We start from the raw sequence: 24,052 nt of genomic DNA, 5'->3' as shown, positions 1-24,052 counted from the left end.
ACTCATGCTTTGATTCTCCTTTTGTTCCTATTGATGACATTATGTAACAGTAGGACATATTGTCACAAAATGGCCACAAATCAACTTTCCTATTGTCATTTCAACTTGTTAACAACAACAGGGTGAACAAAGGTTGTGGCTCAGTTTTCTTTCAACACTTATTATGAGTAAGAAACTGGACTACTTTTATTGCCATCCCAGAGATGAATTATAAGAAATGTATAAAAAGACATGGGCTATTACTGATGAAGATTCCAGTATCCTGCTGCACTCTGCTGGTGGTAAAGGAATGGTACAGATTATAGAGTCAGTGTAAGATGTTCCAAACACAAACTGACAGTCAGAATTTTGCAACTATAATATTAACCTGCACACAGAGAAGAGACACTAATTTCCTGCATCACCAATTTGCTCCTATCCCTTGTAATTATAATCAGTGGTAAAGGAATGAGTTCATGATTTCTTAAAGAAACCTTATGATCTTATTATGAACTATTTTACTCTATATGCTCCTGCCCACAAATGAAATAACCCATTAATAATAGGTCCTGTCTTATCTTTGTTTTATGGACACATTCTTTGTGAGATATTTACTGTATATGTAGATTTGCACTATACTTCTGTGCATGTTAACCCATATCCTTAGAGTGTAATTTCCCCTTGTCATTGTCATCCTCTTGTAATATATTACACTTTTAAAATAATGATAATATAAATAATTACATTTCAATATCAACAGTTAACCCATTGTTCTTGCCTTGTCAACCAGTAATAACAATTTCAGTAATTTATTTCCGTGCCCCGTTGTGAGACATTTAATTATGTCAGGATTTGTTGCTTTTCCTTTTTATCATTTCAATATCTTGGTCACAGGAGCCATTTTTCTGCACTTCTTCTCTCCTCCGCCGGTATGTGGCCGCTGTGTTGGAAATAAAGTTAAGAGGAAAAAGGGGTGAGAAAAAAACGGTCCTCTGGGCGCCAAGGGAAGTCATGTTTAGACCACGTGACTTCTGGACTCGCTTGTCATTGGTGGAGGTTTGTATCCACGCCCACCGTACCTCGTGTGTGTCTTTCCCGCGAACGAGAAGCGCTCGCGCCGTGACGCTGCGTAACTGGGCGCTAGGTGATGTAGGGAAGCTGTGGATACTGACATTAGGTTTATCTCTAAAAAAAAAAAAAAAAAAAATACAACGACAGTCACCTTTAAACTCGCATACATGGCGAAGCAAAGCTCTCTTTTCAATTTTTTCACCAAGTCACCGCCGCAGGTCTCCAAGTCGAAGCCTAGTCCGTCTCCGGCCGAGGCAGACCTGCCTTCCTCCGTGGAGAAGTCCAACTCCTCTCCGAAAGAGCAAGCTAAACAGACACCACAACAACCGGCCAAGACCAGCAAAGTCAAACCGAAAAGTGACTCCAAGTCTGCCAAAGGTGGATTCAAGAAACTGTTTGGCGACAAGGCCCCAGCAACCAAAGAACGGTGAGTTAGCCGTGATAATGTTGGGGGCGGTGTAATTGCTGGAGCCTCGTTTGTTTTTCTTCTTCCTGCTATAGACCGTCTGCAAGGCCTCGAAAAGACTTCAGCAGTCTCTCCCATTGTTAACGAAGCGGTTAAAAAAATAAAGAAATCATATTATGCATGTTGTGAACTGGATAAAAAGAGTGCATTTGGACAGGTTAGTCGTCTTTGCAAACCTACTGTTTGTTTCGCTAGGAGTTACTTTCATGTTTGTTTCGTGCATGTGATCCAGCCTGACATCTGAATAATCTTGAAAACACAGGTGACCTGATTAAAACTGTGCAGACCGTGCGGGGCGAAGTTTTCCCCTTGTCCAAATCAGTGCCAACCCAGCTAATTAATCAACTTGGACTCTATAGATCAAAAGGGACGTTTACTAATGTCATCCAGTGTTTTAGTTTACACCGTGTGCACTGTCTTAAGTTGGCATCACACCATGTGCTTGTTTGGTAATGGTTGTGGTATTGCCTGAGTTTCATTACGGCAACAGTCCCCCCTGCCTACTCTGCCCACAATGAAAGTGTGTGTAGTTTGCATCTGCATCCACTAGATGGCGTATGACATGTTGAGTTTCCAGTCAGATCTAAAATTATAGAAAATAAGAAATATGAAATAAAATGAACCTGGATGCAGCAAATTTGCTAAAAGTTACTGTCACGCCATTCAGAATACGTTGGATTAATATTTAATGTCATTTAAGAAAACATTGGAGATGAAAATCTAACTGTATGAGCACAATCTGTGTCGAGACACACTTCCTCTCACATAAACTCCCAAGAGTTTTAAGCCAAATGTACAAGAGAAAGTAGCTTGTTTGCTTTCCAGTGCGAGTGTTAGGATGTTTTGTTCCAGTTTTGTAAGTGACTGACAAAATGTAAAAATGATTAACAGCTTTTCAGTGCTGCAGTATTATGACAATACAATATCCCCTGTAACCTGAGGGTGGTTTCACAAAGATATTTTAGACTTTAGTCTGTTGTCTCTCTTAGGTCAGTCAGTTAAACAGTTTCACAAAAATAAAGACTGAATTATTTTACACATAAAAACATGGCTCATAATTTGTGGTTTTCCATCAATATTGTGAAGGAAATAATGAGGGAAGAGTTTTTAAAGGACACAATAATAAGCTTTTGCATTGTTATGCACTGAATATTAAAGAATTTAAAAATGTCCTGCAACTATAGATTTCTTCTAGTAGGCAAACATTTCCTGCTGTGCTGAACAGAGCTGGACAGTTTGATACGTTGTTCTGTTAATCCGGTTTTGAAGTTTTTTAGTTAAAAGTCTTAATTTACCCACAATTTATGTAAAATCAATCCTATTTAAGATGGTCAGTTGACCATTTCAATTAATACATGTGTGAAGTTAGACTTAGTTTGATCTGTTTATGAAACCAGTTTGGTGAATAACAGATTTTTATATTGGTCTAGGTCAATAAATGATTTCCTTAAATGTGTGAATTGTATTTCTCACCTCCAGCAATTCCACATGCTCATTCAGTGCCGGTGCCCTTGTGTGGGCAAAACTGGAGGGGCACCCCTGGTGGCCGTGCATGGTGGTACCCCAACCTCTGACTGGACAGCAGATGAGAGGCCGCGGTCAAAACCAGCGCATACATGTCCATTTCTTTGATGAACCTCCTACTAGAGGATGGGTCAGCACCAAATATGTCAGAGAATACCAAGGTCTGTAACAGTTGTTCCCATGTTAATAATAATATAATATTATGTGCTATGTCCTTCTAGCAAACTTCACTTTGTTTTGTCACTGCTGAATGATGAACACAGTTTGTACTGTGCTGTTACAGGCTCTGACAGCAGTGATGCTAAAACTGGAGGGGTGTTCTTCAGCGGTAAGCCTGTGATCCGCCGTGCGATGGAGCTCGCTGACGGAGTCATGTTTGACAGCACTGAAAAAAGATTAAAGATGCCTCTCTGCACAGATCCATCAGATGAGGAGGAGGAGGATGAAGAAATGGAGGTGACACAGTGTTTATGTTCAGTTACTATGTTGACAATGTGTCCATTTAAAAAGCCCACATTTTACAAGTTATTCTTGTTACTAAAATAGTAATTAATACAGATAGTAGTTAAGAGTGTGTTATGTCTAATGTCTAATATCAGGTCAACAATACAAGTGACATAGTGTCATTACTTATCCTTCTTTGTGCTTTGTCAGGTTGACGAGTCAAGAGAAACTGACGAAGAGGTCAGCGATGAAGATGACCAGAAAAAAGTGAAGTCATCCAAAGCCACCCGCCGCTCAGCCCGTGCTTCAACAGAAAAGAGCAACAAGGCCAAGCGGCGTCGGATTATTGAAGCCTCAGACAGTGACGGCTCAGATGAGGAATTCAAACCAGAACATGCTGCGTCGAGCAGTGAGGATGAAGAGGAAGAAGGGACAGTGAGTAGTGAAGAAGAAGCAGAGGAGAGCACACAGGAGTCAGAAGTAGAAAGCCCCATCAAGCCTGCAAAGCGCAAACGTCCTGCAGAAAAGTCTGCTAATGCAAAAGTTAAAGTAACCCCCGCCCCGCCCACTGCACCTAAACGCGCTCCAGCATCTGTTGCAGCCGACACGAAGTCTCGCTTGTCAGCCTTCTCTGCCCCTGACAACTTCGAGAGCCAAACAAGTGGTTCAGGCGCCAGTGGAGGTGCAACAGTTTGGGACCACGAGAAGCTGGAGTGGTTGCAGGATGGCAGGAGGAAAGACAGCCGAAGGCGGCGACAGACAGAAGATGACTACGACCCTACTACCTTGTATGTGCCTGAGGACTTTCTAAACAGAAACACCCCTGGTATGCGTCGGTGGTGGCAGCTCAAATCTGAGATGTTCGACACCGTGATCTTCTACAAGGTGGGGAAGTTTTATGAGCTCTACCACATGGATGCTGTGATTGGAGTGAACGAGCTGGGACTGACTTTCATGAAGGGGACCTGGGCGCACTCTGGCTTTCCAGAAATCGGCTTTGCGCGTTTCTCAGATGTACTGGTCCAGAAAGGCTACAAGGTGGCCCGAGTGGAGCAGACAGAGACCCCAGAGATGATGGAAGCTCGCTGTAAGACCATGGCTAAGCCCACAAAATATGACCGTGTGGTGAAAAGAGAGGTGTGCCGCATTATCACACGTGGTACTCAGACCTACAGTGTGTTGGACGGTGCTCCTTCCGAGAGTCAAAGCAAGTTCCTCCTGAGCTTAAAGGAAAAGGCTGAAGAGGAGAGCTCCGGTCAATGCCGCACGTACGGAGTCTGCTTCGTAGATACCTCTGTGGGTTACTTTCATGTAGGCCAGTTCTCAGACGATCGTCACTGCTCACGCCTGCGCACCCTGATAGCACACTTTTCCCCCGCTGAGGTGCTCTTCGAAAAGGGGAACCCATCTGTTGAAACACGCAAAATACTCAAGGCCTCTCTGTCCTCCGCTCTGCAGGAAGGCCTTAATGCAGGAACACAGTTCTGGGATGCGCAGAAGACTCTTAAAACCCTCTCAGAGGAAGACTACTTTAAGGAGACAGCTGGAAAAGAGCAGGGAACTGGAAACAATTTTCTCCCTCCGCTCCTGAAAAAGATGACCTCTGAAAGTGATTCACTGTGCCTTACGCCGAAGGATGGCTATGAGCTGGCACTGTCTGCAATGGGTGGATGCATTTTCTACCTGAAGAAATGTCTCGTAGACCACGAGCTGCTCTCCATGGCCAACTTTGAAGAATATGTCCCTGTTGATGTTGAGATGGAGAAAGCTGCTGGACCTGCCAGTTTCTTTGCCCAGACTCGTCAGCGGATGGTGCTTGACGGAGTGACTCTGGCAAACTTAGAAATCTTTCAGAATGGGTCAGGGGGAACAGAGGGGACGCTGCTGGAGCGTTTGGACACATGCTGTACCCCGTTTGGCAAGAGGCTGCTGAAGCAGTGGCTCTGTGCTCCCCTGTGTAACCCCACATCCGTCAGGGACAGACTGGATGCAGTGGAGGACCTGATGGGAGCTCAGGCTCAGGCTACTGAGGTTTCAGACCTGCTGAAGAAGCTCCCAGATTTGGAGCGTCTCCTGAGTAAAATCCACAGCATTGGCACTCCCCTGAAGGGCCAGGACCATCCTGACAGCAGAGCAGTTCTCTACGAGGAGGTCACCTACAGCAAACGCAAGATAGCCGACTTCCTCTCAGCTCTGGAGGGTTTCAAAACCATGCAGGAGATCATTTCAGTCCTTGCTCCAATTTCAGGTGACTTTCGCTCCACGTTGCTCCTTCAGGTCGTCAGTCTGAAAAGTGAAAAGGGTGGCCTCTTCCCAGACCTCTCTGCTGAACTCAAGCGCTGGGAGACAGCTTTTGACCACCAGAAAGCCCGCACCACCGGTGTCATAACCCCAAAAGCTGGCTTTGACCCAGAGTTCGACCAGGCTCTGACTGGGATCAAGAACTATGAACGAGAGCTGCAGGATTACCTGGACAGGCAGAAGAAGAGGCTTGGCTGTAAAAGCTTGTCCTACTGGGGAACTGGGCGAAACCGCTACCAGATGGAGGTGCCTGACAGCGTCTCAGAGAGGAATATTCCTGAGGAGTATGAGGTGAAATCCACAAAGAAAGGCTGGAAGCGTTATGTGACAAAGGAGACCGAACGGCTGTTCTCAGAGCTTCAAGGATTTGAGGAGAAGAGAGACGCAGCCCTGAAAGACTGCATGAGGAGGCTCTTCTACAACTTTGACAAAGACTACAAAGACTGGAAGACTGGTGTGGAGTGCATGGCAGTGCTTGGTAATTATTACTATTTTTTTTTAATTCTTGTAAATCAGTATTATTTTTTTTACAGCATACCTCAGTCACAGCGGTGTTCATCTCTTCTTTATAGTGTAACTTTGTAAATTTGTATTTTGTAATTGTTTCTGAGAGGAAAAAACTTCCTTTGTGGGCTTATAAAAACAAGCTGGTTTTGCAGGTGTCTGCTCTGAATACATTTCCTGCAGATGTTACCAGTATTCGTCCTTGATGTGCATTTAAGATGATGTTGCACCAGTAAAAGTGCTTGTTCAAAATCTTTTAGTCAGAGTAACTAAACCATTTAAAACTTGGCTAAACTGACACTAATTAGTTTGTTTTTCACCGTTATGGAAAGTCTTCTCTGGTGTTTGCTCCTGACAGAGGGAGAGGTAATTGCATAGTTTATTACTGATCTCTGGTGCAGTAACATAATGTGTTTTTAATGTGTTTATATATCACCGAGCCTTCCCTCAGCCACAGGTTTGGTTTTTATTTATTTAATTTAGTTGTAACAGAGCTGAGCTGTGAAATCCTGCCATAAAATTAAATACTAAGAAAGTGGGTAGCAAATTATCTTTTTTAAAGGATGAAAGGTTAAATGCCCAATTCCTCTTTACAGTTACTACCAATGACACTGTGTATGTGTGTGTTTGTGTGTTTGTGTGTTTGTTATTTTCAGATGTACTGCTGGCCTTGTCACGCTACAGTCAGGGTGGAGATGGACCGATGACCAGGCCACAGGTGGTGCTCCCTGAGGATGACGACCAGGTAGCGCCCTTCGTTGACCTCGTTGGATCCCGCCACCCCTGTGTCACCAAGACTTTTTTCGGTGATGACTTCATTCCTAATGACATCTTCATTGGCTGCGCTGGTAGCGGTGATTCTGATGAGGAGAAAGGTCACGCCTTGTGTGTCCTTGTCACAGGACCAAACATGGGTGGAAAGTCCACTCTCATGAGACAGGTGGGTTATTCAGATTCAGATTCAGAGAACTTTATTTGTCCCCGGGGGGCAATTTAAGCCTTATTTATGGATACATATATATAACTTATTGTTTTATCCATGTGTATGAAACTACAAAAACTTAATGAGTAAGTGTAAGTGATGGACTGGAAATAATGTGGACAGTGCAGGTCTATTTGAAGTCTCTGTTGGCCCATACTCATACGCAGCACTCCTCTGTATGTACAGTGTGGGCTTGTGATCATCCTAGCTCAGCTGGGTTGCTATGTTCCTGCTGAGAGCCTGCGCTTCACACCAGTTGACAGGGTCTTCACCCGGCTGGGAGCCTCAGATCGTATTATGGCTGGTAACATCACAAACCCCTTTAACAAACTTAATGATCTGAGCTTGAACCTCATGAGCTAAGCTTGTACTGTTGACTCTGTCTTCTGTAGGTGAGAGTACCTTCTTTGTGGAGCTAAGCGAGACCGCCAGCATCCTTCACCATGCCACTAAACATTCACTCGTGCTCCTGGATGAATTAGGTAAGTGTTGCTTATTATGGCTTATTCATAATGAGAACAAACATCACAGGCAGTCTCTTCGGCACTGTTTTGCTCCTGTGGTGGTGTGTTTGTGGGGTGTGACCGTTCAGCTGTGAACTGTTTGCAGGAAGGGGCACAGCCACATATGATGGCACAGCGATCGCCAGTGCTGTTGTGAAGGAGCTTGCTGAGAAGATCTGCTGTCGCACGCTCTTCTCCACACACTACCACTCCCTGGTGGAGGACTACGCCAACAACCCTGCTGTGCGGTTGGGCCACATGGTGAGTACAGCAACGCAAAACAAGCTAAATACTGTGACAGCAGCTGATGGGAGGGGAAAAAAAGCTGTGACTAAAATTATTATCCAGGTAAATATCTGAAAATCAGAATTGTTGTATGATTTATTGTATCCTGTCTGTTCTACTTATGTACAGCAGATATCACTACTATATGTAGTGGAGATGTGTGTTGCTCTCATACAATCTGCAGTGAAGTACCATCTGTCTGTGTTTATGTATTCAGAATCATGCGCAACCGCCTGTTATTAAGTATAACGTCGCTGTTCTGTTCCTTTCAGGCGTGCATGGTGGAGAACGAATGTGAGGATCCCAGTCAAGAAACCATCACATTCCTCTACAAGTTCATCACTGGTGCTTGTCCAAAGAGCTACGGCTTCAACGCTGCTCGACTCGCCAGCCTGCCAGAGGAGGTCATCCAATCAGGACACAGGAAGGCCAGAGAGTTTGAGAAGAGCACCATCAGCCTCAGATTGTTCAAGTATGTATTTATATTGCAGTTAATGTCTTCTGCTGCTCCTTGTGTCACTGCAGTAACATCCAAAGCAAGCATCTGAACCTGGTATCTGTAAGAAAACACCAAAGCTTTCTTGTGATTTCCTTTTTCCTTCTCCTTTCACAGGAAGCTCTGCCAGTTTGCTGAAGGTGGTACTCAGGGCAACACACACTTTGCTTCACTTATTCAGATGCTGAACAACCTGTAGTTTGTAAAACATCATTTGTTCTTGCTGATTGCTTTTTTTTTTCCTCTCAGCGCTTGAAAAAACACTACTGTAATGATCTAATAAAGTTTATTTTTAAAAAAATGACAATGTTTCATCTAGGAAATTAAACCCTTTTAATTCACGCTAGCGCCTACATAACGGTTATTGAATACTTCACAATATATTAAGTCTAGATGTTATGATACATGCATACATTTCAGTCTGTATGAGAACCCACAATCACCAGTACACATGAATGGGGAGGGGAAGGGAGGCAAGGGGGGGGATGGGGGCAATGAAACCATATAGCGCTGTATATAGATACTTGTCTCAGCTTCAGTAGAGTAAAAGCCTTTGAAATTCTCCAGCAACATTGGCAAACGAGGGAAAGAACACATCAAAATTGGCTGTACTTTCACAAGACTTGTCTCTCTTAGTTTTTCCTTGGCCCTAATCACAGTTAAAAAAAAAAAAAAAGATCTCATATAAAAGAAATTGTATATCTCAACAGGCCAAGAAGCAGCATTTGTTCATTAATTCTAATACAGGGTAAGATGTCTATAGATTATGTAATTATGATAAATCAATGACAATTAGTCAACCATCCGAATGTCCTTAGATAATTCTGTAACAGATGAATAATACCCTGACCTTAAGCAGCAATGTGTCTTTTACTAAGTTTTGGTACATAAGTAAAGAGAGGGGCTGTATCTAAAATGTTATACAACTGCAGCCTTGAGTAAAAATGCTTGATTCTGGGTCTTGCTTGACAAACAGAAAATATGCATAGATGTAAAACAGACTGAAATATAACAACTGTTCAGCTCCATTACAAAGACAGACATGTAAGATGCTATGAAAAGTCTTGTGAAAGCACATCTGAGCATCTATTTTTCTGTATTGCAAATGTAAATGAGTCAACGTTGCTGGAGAAAATGTTTTAGTGTTTTCCTCTCTTTTCTCTGATCTCTTTCACAGAAAGAAGTTAGATACTGCGACATGAGTATAATTACAGCAATTCTAGGGTATAATAACCAAAAAAATGAACACATTTAATAAAATAAAGACATTCAAGTACAGTAAGATTTTTGCATGAAAATACAAAACTACACAAAAAGCATTAAAATCAAATCTCAACAGTTGTCTTGAGGGGAGGGGGGCGAAGAGGAAAAAAAAAAAAAAGCTGAAGTGCTAGGTCATTTTTCCCGCACATATCGTACGAGCACGTCGGTTGCCCAGTGATGGAAGCATTGTTGTATTCGGGGCCTTTGCCTCCTTATGAGAAAAGTTGTGCCTCTTCTGACTGAGCGTCTGTCCACGATGGGGCTGTACATGACTGCAGTATCTTGTTCTTCCACTTCTTAATAGCAGATGAGCCTGTGGCTTTTTGTCCATCTCTCATTGGTTTCACTCACTTGACTGAACCAGCACACCCACAAACCCTGAGTCAGCTGCTCTTCAGCTCTCTCCCATTGATGTCATCTTTTTCCTTTACTTTTTTTGTCAAATAACTGGAGAAAAAGAGAAAGCGATGCATCCAGAATCAACTCTTTTTTTTCTAAATGTCTCCTTTTTGAGTGTCCAAGTTTTTTTTTTAAGTCACTGTATATACTCTGCCAAAGTGAATCTGTATTTTAGTTTGAATTTCCTCCTCCTCTGCACAACTTAAAGTGTCTTATGTCCATTACTGCTGAAGCGCAAAAGGACCTCAGGTCTTGAGCTCAGTTGTGCTGCAGTGTATTGGACTCTATAGGAGGAGCCGAGTCATACAGTGTGTCTGTGTCGTGAGTCGGCTCTCCAGCTAACGTGCAAGGGTTTGACAGCGTCCCTGCACCACAGTCACAGAAGAATCTGCAGGTGGAGAGGGAAAAGGTAAAATTATTGTATTTAGTTAAACTCTATTAAGGTAGAAAGGAAAAAAAAAACAGTTGGCACAACATAGTATAAATTAACTCCAGAAGCCAAGAAAAACTAAACATTATGTTTGGGGGACCAACTGATGTATTAAACTTAACTGGAAATCCTTTGTAAATATTTCTTCTTTGACTAATACTTGTCAGGTTATGTCATTATTGAGCATCATTTAGATCAGATTTCAGATGAGACAAGTGGTTCATTTTCCATGTTACCACTAATACTTGTCACTTGTGACACATGGTCCATTCAGCTCCGTAACCATTACTCTTGTCTGTTGGGTGTATATATCAGCTGACAACTACTGAGTTCGTAAGAACCCGTTTGTGTGGTGCAACTTGTTTTATTTTAGTGATTTGTAAACACATGATAATTATGCCAAGCCTGGTGTATAGACTATTTATTACTGCCTGGCTTCCTCACTGAGTGACCACTGGGTTTGGTCACTCTAAATCACAGCATTTGTTTGTAATAATGTGGGTCGGTAAGACTGACCTATCATGTCTGATGAACTCCACGTCATGTCCTTGGTGACATTTCTTGATGCAGTTCACGCAGATGGCGTTGCGGTCTGTTGTGTTACAGGTGTGACATCTGTGGGAGCCCAAATGGTGTTTGTTAACAATCACCAAACAGATCAACAGTGGACGATATGCTAGTCACCTTGACTGTGAGTATAAACATGAATTACCTGTAAAAATCGTGCATTGGGTAGCTGGTGTAACTTGAAATCTTGTACAGGCACTGACCTCTGCTCACAGCCTTTTCAATGGCATCTTGATTGTTCATTATTTTATTATCTATGTGGAAAGAAAGTGGAAATTGGTCAACTGCAGGCCACTTACATTTGGATATGGCATTTCAGGGTTAGTCGAGAAAACATTCCTATGACGGTTACCTTTCATTGTAACGTTGACACCAGATGCAAGAAACAATCCCCCAAAGCGATTGTTGAAGATCTGATTGCCCTCTAAGGTTGCTGTGGCATGATTGGTGATCTCAATGCCTAGCAGTTTAAAAAAAAAAAAACATTCAGTTCATACCTCATTAAAAGCTGATTGTTCCCACAGACAAATTTATAGGGATGTTAAAAAGCCATAATAATTAGAGTCAAACGCCTCATCACTATTTCAAATGATGACAGATTAGACCTTGTTACCCACCTGCAGCAAAGCCGTCAAATATCCTGTTTTTCCGCAGGACGGGGTGGCTGTTGGTGCTGATGAGGACTCCTGCTTGGGCATTTCTGAAGATGTCATTTTCCTCTAACAAACCTGAAGACAACGAGAATGTCAATTTAAAAAAAAAAAAACAGTGACTAAAAAGTGCCTCATTAAAATAATCTGTAAGGATGATATGGATCTACGCCGACTCTTCGGCTAGCCGAACTCCAAAAGGTCCACACCCAGCTTTTATAAAATAAATTGATTAGTTACCTCTTCCTCCGTTGAATATACAGATCCCACCGTCTCTCCCGTCATGGATCTTGTTCCTCCGCAGAGTGGGGTTGCTGTCCGTCTTGATCCACACTCCTGCCATAGCATTGTCAAAGATCTCATTGTCCTCGATAAAGCCTAAGCCTGAAAAAAAAAACAAAAACAAAAAAAACACAGGGAACTGTTGTCACACTGGTCAAACAGCTGATTAGCAATAACCACAGAGAAAACATCTTTGCCTCTCACCTGAGTTGTAAACCAAAATGCCTCCATTCTGGCCTCCCCAGATCTTGTTCCGCCTGATCTTGGGATTGCTGCCAGTCCTGTCAAAAAACACAAACACATAGGAAACACAAAAGACAGTTGAATCACTGTTTCACTAATGCGTTTTCTTCCCCACTTAACCATCCTAATATCAGGACAACCGACAAGTCCCACTTTACTAGGACATTCATCTGTTTTTAACGTGTCCAAACCTTCAACGAACAGACTGAGACAAATTTTGTGTCATTGTAAATTTCCACAAACCTAATTTGAACTCCGGAGTACATGTGATTGTAGATATCATTGTCTTCCAGCACACCATGGCCATTGTCATAGAAGTAGACCCCAACCTGTTTAAACAACAGTGAAAAATGTATTCTTAGTCTAAAACGAATTTGGTTCTATAGGACAGAGCTACCTACATAAGATGGCAACTGATTTCTTTTTGTGTAAATACATCAAATGTCAAGTAATAGCAATACATCCCATCACAGTTGCGTCTGAGTTTGTTTCTGGTTTGTCACTCTACATTTCTTTCTCATCGTTAAAGTTGTAACCCTCCTGTAATCTTACCTGCTTCCCGCTGTGTATCCTGTTCCTCCTCAGCACTGGCGTGCTGCCTGTTGTCACCCACACTCCTGCCAGCGTGTTGCTGTACACCTCGTTCTCCTCTATCACGCCTTGTCCTTTTTCATGCTGTGCGATACAAAACCACCATACATTACTGCTCTGTTTCCAAAACTCCAGCACAACAAAGGCGAAAAAGTGAAAACATTCAAAGATGTAAGACTATTTTTGTAATTTAAAAAAACAAAAATAAAACATTATGGGTGTAACTTGGGTTTGATGACAGCATATGTTTTTTATTAAATATTTACCACATATATGCCGCCATGCTGGCCATCATGGATCTTGTTGTGTCTGACTATGGGGCAGCTGTTCGTCCTGATCTGGATTCCCGCCAGGGCGTTACCGTAGATGTCGTTTCCTTCGATGAGGCCTCGGCCATCGCCAAATATGTAAACGCCACCTTGATTGCCATTAAAAATGGCATTGCCCCTGTATTTGGACAAAACAACACATTTCAGGACATGATGCAACTGCGCGTTGACCAGAGTTCAAACTGATACCTTTTAAAATGATACTTTCAATTTAATATTTGACCTTTGACGCCCAGGCCACACTGACCTTATTGTGGGGTCGCTGTTAGACGTGATCCAAACCCCAGCAAAGTTATTTGCATAGATCTTATTTTCGATGAACTGGCCACGGCCCTTTTCGTGCACGTAGATGCCCCCCGTCTGACCATGATGGATCTCGCAACGAACCACTGTTGGATTGGCGTACGCCTTCACCTCAAAGCCGGCTATGCGGTTCCTATGGATGTTACAGCTCTCAAAGTAACCCTGTTAGAAATACAAAATTATAGAGTGTCCAATCAAACAACCGTAACAGAACAGTCAACAAGTTTTAACAAAAAGCAAACACCAGTAAGTTGTGTCTTACCATGCCGTGGTCAAATGTAAAAACGCCCACGTCTCTGCCGTGGTGGATGTGATTCCGTCTGATGATTGGATTTCCGTGGTTCTTCACCCAGATCCCAGCCAGAGCGTTGTTGGAGATCTCATTGTCTTCGTATATTCCCTGAAAAATGAACAATGCTGGATAAGTTAAAGACACTTTCATGTCCACTTTAAAGTCATTTTTACCAGTTTGTTTAATTTCATCATACTTTTATTTCCACCTCACGTTGGGAATATATGAGAATTGAGAGAGACGGACCCTACTGCTGTTGTTCAATTGGTTAATGTGAAATTGAGACACCTAATTGTACGATAACAACGATGCTGACACATGCCTTCAAGTGTTGATGTAATACTTAAACCATGTGGATAAAAGGTGTATGTTACCTGTGCATGGTCAGTGATGTAAAGACCAACATTTTCACAGTCACTGATGTTGCAGTGCTTGATTGTGGGACAAGCACCTTGGCCGCTGACACAGACAGCTGACCCCACTGAAACAAGCACAGATAGAGATTTGTTAGTACACTGATAGTAGTATACCAATGCTCATATCAAAACAACACAATTTCAGCACAAACATACCCAGTGGTTAAAGAATGGATTCAAGCTGCACCAAAGACCAATACCTGTGCATGTGCTGCGTATGATGCAGTGGTCGATGATTGGGCTGCAGTTGACTGTGATCTCCAAGCAGTGGTGTGCGTTGTGGTGCTGGGCGGATTTATCATCGGGATTGAACTGCGGAAGACACAGAGATGGTTAGCGGCAACTGTGACATACCGAGCGAGCGCGCATATTAACCTTCATGTGTCATCTCACCCTAATGGTCATGTATCCAACGTAAGCGTCTTCTGAGCCTTCCATGAATACAAATGTAGAGTCTCTGGTATTCTCAATGATGACTTTCTCTGCTACTTTTCCAGGAGCTGCAAGACGATCACAGGGGTTAAACCAGAGACAAGACCGAACAAGTGCACAATCAAACTGCAGCCACGACTTCAGACACGCGTACCAGCTCCGATCATTGTGATGGGTGACTCGATGTAGATCCATTCGTCTGTGTAAATACCAGAGTGGACGAATATCAGGCCGTCAAAGTGAGGCTCCTGACCCCCTCCGAGAGCATCCTCAATGGTGTCATAGTACTGGAGAAAACGTCAGAAGTCAGGTGAATGACAGTAGCATTAAATTAGAAAGGGACGAATTAGAAAACACAATGTCGAAAACAGTTCACTTACAAACATGTTATCTCTCCCTTTGTATCTGGCAGGATTACTGTAGAAGTGTTCTGCAAAGCCTGGCTTAACATGTGCGCCTTTATACTGTAAAAAAAAAAAAAAAACAACACACAATTATTCACATGCTAAAGAGATGAATCATTTTATTAATAATCCATAAAGAACAACACTGCACTGAAATAGCATTTTGAACAAGATGGGGGGATAAAATTCATCACTAGAAAAAGATGTCCGAGACATTTTTTTTTTGTCCAGGGAAAAGGATCCTAAAGGTCAATATATCGCAAAGGAATACAATTTAAACACATAGTTCTCTTCTACGTCCTGCTTACTGAATGTCACCATTATGGCCTGTGGTGCTGCCCTTTCACATGACATTAGCTGTCTGTACACAGGAGGGTTTACAGTCGCACAGATGGAAATGGCAAAGTCAGTGTTACTACATATATCTAACATAAAGGCCATAATAACCTTGAAGAACAGAGCTCTGTTCCAGCAGCTCTGTGCCAGTGTCTCATTTGCTTCATTACAAAATGTGAAATCAGATGGTTCTTTTATGGTGGCGAAAAATGTTTGTTAATGGTGGAAAAAAAAAAGAAGAAGCAGAAATACATCAGGCAAGACTTTTATAAGATCAGCACTGAATCAGTAAGCCCACAGGAGATTCCATACCAGCTGCTGAAAACTTTCCTTCCACGGGTTTGGCTGCTCATACTCTTCTGGGTTTATCTGGTAGAACTTCCCTGCCTCGGGGTGCATCATGGGTCGCGTGTATTCAAAAACTTCCATGTACAGCCTCTTCCTGGAACACGAAGGCACAATAATGATTAGCATCATCCTCCTCTTCATTTGTGGAGTTTCGTAGTCACCAATACAGAGGTGCTTGTGCGACAGAGTAAAACGTCACTGTTTGTGCTGTTTAGGTCAGGTTGAGTAGAAACTTGACTGAATGTGAAAGTGAAAATTCACTCTTTCATTCCGCTTTCAAATTTGTGCAACCATTTCAAATCTGATGCACAACCCAAACAATGGCACATTAAAAGCACTATCAAATCATATCTGACTATAACTGTAACTGCCCTCAGAACATCTGAACTGAGTAGTGATTAGAATATTTATAAGCCACAGTTAAAGCCGTTGTTAAAGCATCAATTAAACACAAAGAAACAAAATAAGTATCACAAGGTATTGATCAAAAGAAATTTTTTGATCAACAACAAAGGTAACAAAATTTTTGATCAATCTGTCCCAACATGTCTCACCAGAGGATGGGGTCATTGGCCAGCTCACTGAAGCGTTTGCACACACATGCAGCACGGCACAAGTCCTGCTCCAACAGGTACGAGAAGATCTTTAGCACCACCTCGTCTGGAAGCTTCTCCTGCAAATACTGCTCTGCTGGAGCTGCTGGGAGGAGGACCACCACAAAATTAGAATAAAATATCTTAAAAGGACATGGTTTTGAGTGGGGTTAGACAGCAGCAGCAGCCATACAAGCATATTTATGTTAAGATGACAGTGTACCTCTATGCTGCCCCCTACTGCACTGCTCAGAGATTAGACATTACAATGTGTAAACAAAGGGTGAGTCCCACAGAGTTTCTCCAATACTGATGTGAACACCCTTTAAGATGAGTCTGTGTGTGCAGTGGACCAGAGGAAGAACCACAAGAACTAGCACTTTGCTACTAGACTAACAAATCCAATCGCCTTCCAAGTGCAACATGTTAGAGTTGAATGACACATAATTCTATCATTTCCTATGCAGACTCATTTTTTTTTACAAGGGAAGGAGATGGAACAAAAAGATGAATTCTGAAGGAAAATGTCACATTTACGCTAGTTTTTAAACAAATCAAGTGGAGCAACTGTGATGACAGCACCAGGGAACATTACTTATTTTCTGATCATGTACCTTGACACCACAGAGCCATGTATGTTAAGTGCAAAGCCAGAACCAAATGCCATGCAATGGCTGCTTTTGGACAGCACTACACAGTATGAGAAAGATTCCAAATGCCACAAATAACAGAGCTGTAATTTCCACTTTTTGAAACCCATGGTTTTCCTTCATGTCTTTACCAAAAAGTTTTTTTAAAGAGATGATCTCACAAGAGGGTGATACCCTACATACAAATCAACTTGTATGTAGGGTATCACCCTTGTATTCAAGGAAAGGTAATTCACTCATAACCCTACTCAAATTACCCCTCACAGTCTGTGGGAAACATAATGTTGAATGCACCTTTGTGAAGGATAAATTTCAATTACAGTGTTCCTATTTACCTGGTAAATCTTGGCACTTTCCTGAAACTCTGGGGCGTTTAGGTCGGTGTCCAAAGTTGTCTGTGGTTGAAGTGGAAGCACCCTGTAGATTAAAAAAAGTCAGTGGAAATATGTGTATAAATATTAGTGTTTCTTTGAAATCAAATCTTTATCTTTTAGGCATTTATACTTTTCAGGATGTCAGCTAAATGTACCTCCATGTTTGTCTTTGTCGGACACACTGTTCTCTTGGGTAGAGACTTTCTTCTAAGTTGGTAGGGACTATTCTGAGCTCCTGGACCGGATTCTTCTGCGACCATATCTGCAGGAACGTCCTCATCTACAGATGGTGAAAAAAGATCAAAATTGAACATTTATTATGCTATTAATTAAACCAATACAAGAGAAATGTGTGTTTGATGTACTGTCAACCACATGTTCATGAAGTAGCATTTCAAATTAATGAAATATTAATCATGAATTTAAACCTTCAACTAATTGTTAACCATAGAAATGATTTTAAAAAGGACCCTTCAAACAATTTGTCAGCAATAAGCAATTCATTGTAACAACATATTACCAAAGGCAACTGCCCAAACTGTATTTATCACACAGGTCACAGCACAAAACACAGAAAAAAACAAAACCAGTTTTGTTCATTACCTGCTCTGTATGCTACAGACTGATTACAGATCCTATCAAGAAGGGATTCAATCAACAGAAAAACAAAACAACCATAGAATCAACCCTGAGCTAAACCAGACACCTATTCACAAGCCTATTCACCGTGGCATGATGAGTTGATAGCTACCCCAGATGGGAGATGCAAACTGTCTGCTTGTTGCTCTGGTTGCAAGGATGACTCTCCCCAGCTACTGGGCCAGTAACCACTACAAACACTGTCTATGTAACAAACTGGGCCAATTAGAGCAACTTCTCTGTAGCTGTGAACTAAAATAACGTAAAGGCTCGTCTGATTTGTTTGACTAAATCAAACACATTTCACTTCACAACAAATATACACTAGATGAAGTGAAAAGGGCAAAGACACTATTGACAATGTGTTCCCAACTGTACTACCATTCAGTCATTTATTGATAACTGAGCTATGCTGCAAAGATGTGGTCAGAGAGAAATACATACCATGGCATGTATGAATGAACTGAGACATGGAGAGGCACTTCTACTACTAAAACTACAACGTCATTATTTGGATGAGCATGATGATTCATTTCCTATTGCATTGTTTTGTCAGTATTATCGAGTTATTACTTTAGAGTTTTACGATTTCAATCTTTTTTTTCTTACAACAGGTAAGAGTTAACCCTCTGCTGCTGTTTGCCATTCAACTGATGCTGCGAGATCTAATATCACAACATGTCACTAGTCCACCTGGCAACGTTTAATCAGATTCAGCAACCAAGCTTTAATTTTACTGATCACTGTAGCCCAGATCGACTGGGTCTCCCGCACTAGCTTTCGGTCATGGCAACTATGACTAGAGAGCATCCCTGCTTAATGTTTACTTTGAAAAACGCTGTCAATATTCGTTTACATTACAGCGCCTGTAGTCACCCGTCCTTGTTGGAGAATAAAAGCAACCAAATAATGGGATTTACTTATAACAATCATGTTGCTACATTGATTACAAGCATTACACCCCTGCACTGACATTTTAACGTTGTAAAGGCTGGGGCTTTTTTCGGAAAACGCCAGGACGCAGGATAGCTAGCCAAACATGCTAATAACAACACCTAACTAGCACAGGCTAAGTTCAGTTAGCATGCTACGACAACTGGCAAAACCACTTTGTGTATCCTTCTCTGCGTCTGTCAACCACGAACCAGGTAACCCATTCTCTACAGCTGGTCAGTTTCACCACGAATGCAACGTTAGCTGACAAAAAGCAAAAATCGGCAGCGATATGAGGTCAGACAAGCAAAAGAAAGGACGACTCGGGGCAAAAATCAAGCAAAACAAAGCGCGGCCTGAATGCTAGGTACACACACAAAAGCCTCGGTGTTTCCTGGCTGCACGGTGACCCTGCTGTTAGCTCCCCACTGTTTTACCTCATCAACCAACACTGCGTTAATATACGCACTGCATACGGCCATAAGCAATACTTAAATCTGTCCGATCATGAAGCATACAGTTGAGCGTTAAAGCCAGCTGTTTGACAAGCCGTTCAGAAATTCTAGCTAACGTTACCTCTTTCCTGGTGGTTCCTCTCCGGCTGCACCGGGCGCGGCCTCGATACTCGCCTAGGTCTTCTGCTAACGTTACTTGCTCTGACGGAGTTCATTTGGGGTGTTGTTAATCTTGAAGAAATGTCGAAGCCTTCACAGCAGAAGAGGCAACGCCAAGCACATCACCTATGTCTTTTTCTTCAGCATTGCACGATCTGCCATGTTCAGCCGCGGCTCCTGGAAAACGTATCGCGGTGTGTTATTCCCGATCCTCCTGCACTAGTGTTACGTCTAGCCCCGTTCTACTGTAGCAGGAGGAGCCATAACAGACAAGCACAGTCCGTCAGGCCTCAGTCACATCACATGGGAGGACCTCTCGCCGTCACGTCCCTTTCCCCCGCTCACGGCGGCGTATTCAACGGTGATTTCACTTGTACTTTCCGAGCATCCATCACGGGAGAATCATCAGTTTGTCTCAGCACCATTTACATACTGGAGAGGAGTGCAACTCTTACAGATGGAGGTCATGGATCAAGGAATCCAACTCTTCCAACATCCTTTAATTTGACAGACCGCCTCCAGTTTATTATTACTGTCTGTGACACCAAAACACCCAGTAACACAGAACATAATTTGTCTGGCTATGATGATGTGATTTAAACTACTCAGGGACCAATCACAGATCAACTCTTGATCGGCATTTATGCAAAATAAATAATTGCAAAATGCAAAATAAACAATTAATGAAAATTTAACCTAGGCTCTCCAAGCTAGTTGCGCATCTAAGGTTTACATTTTGTTGGATAAAATTAGAAAGATCAAAATCTGTTAAAAAGGTGGATAACTGTCATAGCATGGCAAGATAGGTTATGTGAAATAATACAGGCTACTGAAAATTGCTTGAAATTTAAGAAAAATAGATAATTTCTCTGCAGAGATCAAAATTTCTAATGATTATTTCTATGCAGACTTTGTATGAAGTAAAGAGAGAGCTTTGTGCATATCTTGCATAGTGACTTAGACACTGTGGCCAGGATGAGATTCTTGTGCTTAGTGTTTTGCTGACACCTTAGCATTGAACTTCTGTTCCTTCACATGTAGAGGAGCCAAGAGAAGCCTGTCACGTGCTGGACATGCCTGCTGCATACTGACTGCTTGCCCTGTTACAACTGTCAGTCAGACCGGGGTGAGCAACTAGAAGATGGATGATTGATCTTTCTTATGTCAAACAGGTCAGTCAGAAGATACTCTTGTCTTCTCAGGTTCTGCTACTGGGAACATTATTCATCCAGAGATATGCTTTCATTTTCTCTGCTCTGTTCAGACTTGTTTATACAGACATTCAAACCTCACACGGCCCAGTACACAAAATCCCAATGTTGTATCCTGTTGCAAATATTACGACAGAGTGGAATCCATTCATATGCACGCAAAGGCCATAAACAACTGGACACCAGTTTACATACTTGTCAAGTCCTTAATAACTCCAGCTTGTGGGCCATTTTGAAAGTCTTTCATTTATAATAATGAAAGTTAATCACGTAAAATGGCACAATGGAACAATAATGTACATTCTGCCAATAATGTTCCACTTCTAAGTGGAATTAAGAGCTGGATGCTGCTTAGAAGTTTGTCTCATGATGCCTGAGTATTGAGTAAATCCAATTTATCGTCATTTACTTTCCCTATTTAGTTGTTCAAACATCTTCACAGAGCCTTTGTTCAGTTTACCAGGAGGAATAGACCTCAGTGTTATTTACAATCCCTGTGATTTGATGCAACCTTGGCTTACACATTATGAAGCAAATGCATTCAAATTAGTTAACATTAAGATGATCCTACTGAGCAAATGCTCGAGTGTAAATAAGAAAATCGTAACAAAGCAACAAACAAAGTAAATAACTTTGAGAAGTTCAATATTTCATAGAATTCCCAAACAGTTGCCAATAACTGCAGGTGAAATGTTTCTTGACATATTACAGCTTGGAAATCTGGTACTTTGTCTGATGGTGGTGCTATTCAGCATGACTGAGTGAGCACACCGAATAGTGTCTCACAAATGGTGTCTGTCAAAAGGGTATTTTAGGTTGACAGAGGAAAAAGAGATAGAAAAAGTCAATTATGCATTATACTTCAAAATATGATGTGCAGTTTAATTTTAAACTATTTTTTTTTGTTCTTCAGTTTGGGTTTCTCGTCAGGCTCCTGTGTTTACTAAACAGACAACTGATAATGTATTTTGTCACTTACTTACTTGCACAGTAGCCTGGTCGTCCACTAGATGTCTCCTCATCTCTACCTGATTGTTCACTACATGCTGTGTGAAAGATGAGCATCACATGATACTTTATCTCTGTGTCTGAGTCTTTTTGTCTCTATTGTCTGAATGATGCCTAACCTTGCTCAGGTTTTTTTTCTCACTCATGCTAAAATATTAGTTTTTGTTTCACACACCTCCCCACTGTTGACTCGTGGCGGTCACTGTAAGCTATAATTTCTTTCCAGACCCCTTGCCCTAGGATGCTGCCATGACAACAATGTTGTTTGTCATAGCGATTGTGTCAAATTGCCAAATACAATGAAGAATTATCTCCTCTCTGATAGATTGAAACCACAGCCTTTTTATAGCAGCAATGTTCAGCACTGTCATTATGTAAATATTTGCTTGTAGGATATCAATATGTGCCTGTGGCGCAACATGGCAATTAATTAGCATATATTTTGGCTGGTCTCACAGAATACTGTTCCACTGACTAATTAACTACCTACAGTAAATGAGTCACACTGAGCTGTAAAACTACCTTGCAGCTGCCTTTAGGTGGCAGCGTCCCCACAACTGATGCAGCATTGTTAGTTTTCATTCACATTTACTGTATTTATTTTTTTCTGTTTATGCATCTGTTTGCTTTCATATTGTCTTTTTTTTTTTACTGCTTTCAATCAACCCCGGGCCTATCAGCAGGACCATCTGTGATTTGTTGCTTTGTGGTCATTGACCCATCTGTGAGTTTGTCTATGTGTGTGTCTGTCTGATGAGGTTAATGTTGATTGACCTCAAGAGATGAGTCAGCTCATTAGGGTCTTGTGTCGGACGTTGTGTTGTACAAAACCCTTTGCTGACATTAGTAACTATTACGCCATGAAATGAAAGAGTTCTTGTAGTAGTTTTTGTCTTGTGCCTTTTATTGTTCCATGTGCAGTGATGTGGCCCAGTTATCAAAGACTTTATCAAGCTGATCACTTTTTCTGAATGGACTTGTTTTGTCTGCTGTGTTGTGAATGACAAACTAATTACCTTTGTGTTCATGATGCACTAGCTGTGGTCCTCTGATGATAAAATGGTTGGACTCAGTGTTGCCATGGCCAGAAGGAGCATTTTTCATCCCGTCTTACATAATCTCCTTTTAGTTCTGTCTCTATTTTTTATAGTGAATCGTTGGTCCTTTTAGAAAAACATACTGAGACACACTACTTCAGCCTGAAACACGGAGAGCTTAACTGTCAGGATCTGTTGTTTTCAACACTAATCTGTTGAAGATATGACAGTGAGGCACATGTGTTGGCTTGGTAACCAATCTAGTATCCAGTGGCAACAGAGGTCTATTGAATGCAGGGTGGCTCTGTATTGGCTGGTGTGCCCACCACTCTCCCGTGTCACCAAGTCACAGAGGAGCATCCATATAGCTGCTCTGAATAATGGTAGGGTTGTGTAATATTCAGTGCAGGAATCAATATTGCGTGTGAGTGTGATTGGCGAGGGGTCAACCTGGCACTGATATTACAAATGCTCTTTGTGTTGAACAACTTAATGTACTGACCTGCAGGTGGTAGCACTCTCTGTCTCTGTCACTTTCTCTGTCTTGTGATCAGATACATACAAACATTTACAGTCTATGTTGAAGTCCTTACTTCAAAGAACATCCCTCATTTACATTGCATACTCCCATGAAAAGACTGGACATGTTTCAGGATTGTCTCCGTTCTTGGTCTTCATTGAGTCCCATGCATATCTGAAGGCATCCACTGGGGCAGAGGCAGACACAACAGGATAAGCGTCTTTGTCTCAGACTCCTGTCTGTCAGAGAACCCCCCCCCCCCAGCCTCTCCTCTATTTGGGCGGCTGTTACAGAGAGGGCAGATGGCTCATTACCATAAATAGGACAGAGAGAGAGTGAGTGAGGGGGCCTTGCACACCGACCAACAGGACCATGCCGCCCAAAAGCAAGGAAATGGGAGGCCGTTGCTAGGAGAGAGGAAAGACAGCTTTATGGCAACACAAAGCTGATTCCCCCCATCCGACCTCATATTGCTCCCGCCCCCTCGTTCCCCGCTCTGGGGACAGAGCCTTGAATCTGCTGGTTCGGGGACAGATGGTCAATGGGCCCCACCGTCTCTACAGCTGGACATAGGCTACACCGACACAGTCAGACCTGGCAGGACTGAATCACACCTCATCCCGTCCAACGTAT

At 42.2% G+C, this 24,052-nt stretch overlaps 2 protein-coding genes across 3 annotated transcripts; one reads left to right on the top strand and one right to left on the bottom strand.

Annotated features, from left to right (window-relative positions):
* Window positions 1-1,080: 1,080 nt before the first annotated feature.
* msh6 (mutS homolog 6 (E. coli)) lies at window positions 1,081-8,849 on the top strand. Its single transcript, XM_041049351.1, has 10 exons — window positions 1,081-1,477; window positions 2,996-3,201; window positions 3,324-3,496; window positions 3,695-6,263; window positions 6,946-7,229; window positions 7,458-7,575; window positions 7,664-7,753; window positions 7,881-8,035; window positions 8,332-8,531; window positions 8,673-8,849. Exons 1-10 carry the CDS (start codon window positions 1,218-1,220, stop codon window positions 8,752-8,754), a joined length of 4,137 nt encoding a protein of 1,378 aa, XP_040905285.1. The 5' UTR covers window positions 1,081-1,217; the 3' UTR covers window positions 8,755-8,849.
* LOC121189340 (F-box only protein 11) lies at window positions 8,827-19,924 on the bottom strand. 2 transcript variants are annotated; one of them, XM_041049352.1, is made up of 22 exons: window positions 19,606-19,924; window positions 17,613-17,737; window positions 17,419-17,500; window positions 16,395-16,539; window positions 15,805-15,934; window positions 15,133-15,216; window positions 14,907-15,039; window positions 14,714-14,820; window positions 14,521-14,632; window positions 14,279-14,385; window positions 13,875-14,012; window positions 13,557-13,774; window positions 13,247-13,427; window positions 12,942-13,064; window positions 12,633-12,718; window positions 12,351-12,427; window positions 12,105-12,248; window positions 11,832-11,942; window positions 11,567-11,674; window positions 11,360-11,468; window positions 11,164-11,262; window positions 8,827-10,605 (listed from the first exon to the last, which is right to left on the bottom strand). In XM_041049352.1, exons 1-22 carry the CDS (start codon window positions 19,697-19,699, stop codon window positions 10,476-10,478), a joined length of 2,643 nt encoding a protein of 880 aa, XP_040905286.1. In that variant the 5' UTR covers window positions 19,700-19,924; the 3' UTR covers window positions 8,827-10,475. The 2 variants fall into 2 exon arrangements, with proteins under 2 accessions (XP_040905286.1, XP_040905287.1); XM_041049353.1 differs by having other exon boundaries at window positions 16,395-16,536.
* Window positions 19,925-24,052: the final 4,128 nt, after the last annotated feature.

Source organism: Toxotes jaculatrix, chromosome 11 (genome assembly GCF_017976425.1).
Source record: "Toxotes jaculatrix isolate fToxJac2 chromosome 11, fToxJac2.pri, whole genome shotgun sequence".
In the NCBI taxonomy this organism is placed as follows: Eukaryota; Metazoa; Chordata; class Actinopteri; family Toxotidae; genus Toxotes; species Toxotes jaculatrix.
Note: the sequence above shows the minus strand (reverse complement) of the source record. Positions and strands in the feature narration are given on the sequence as shown.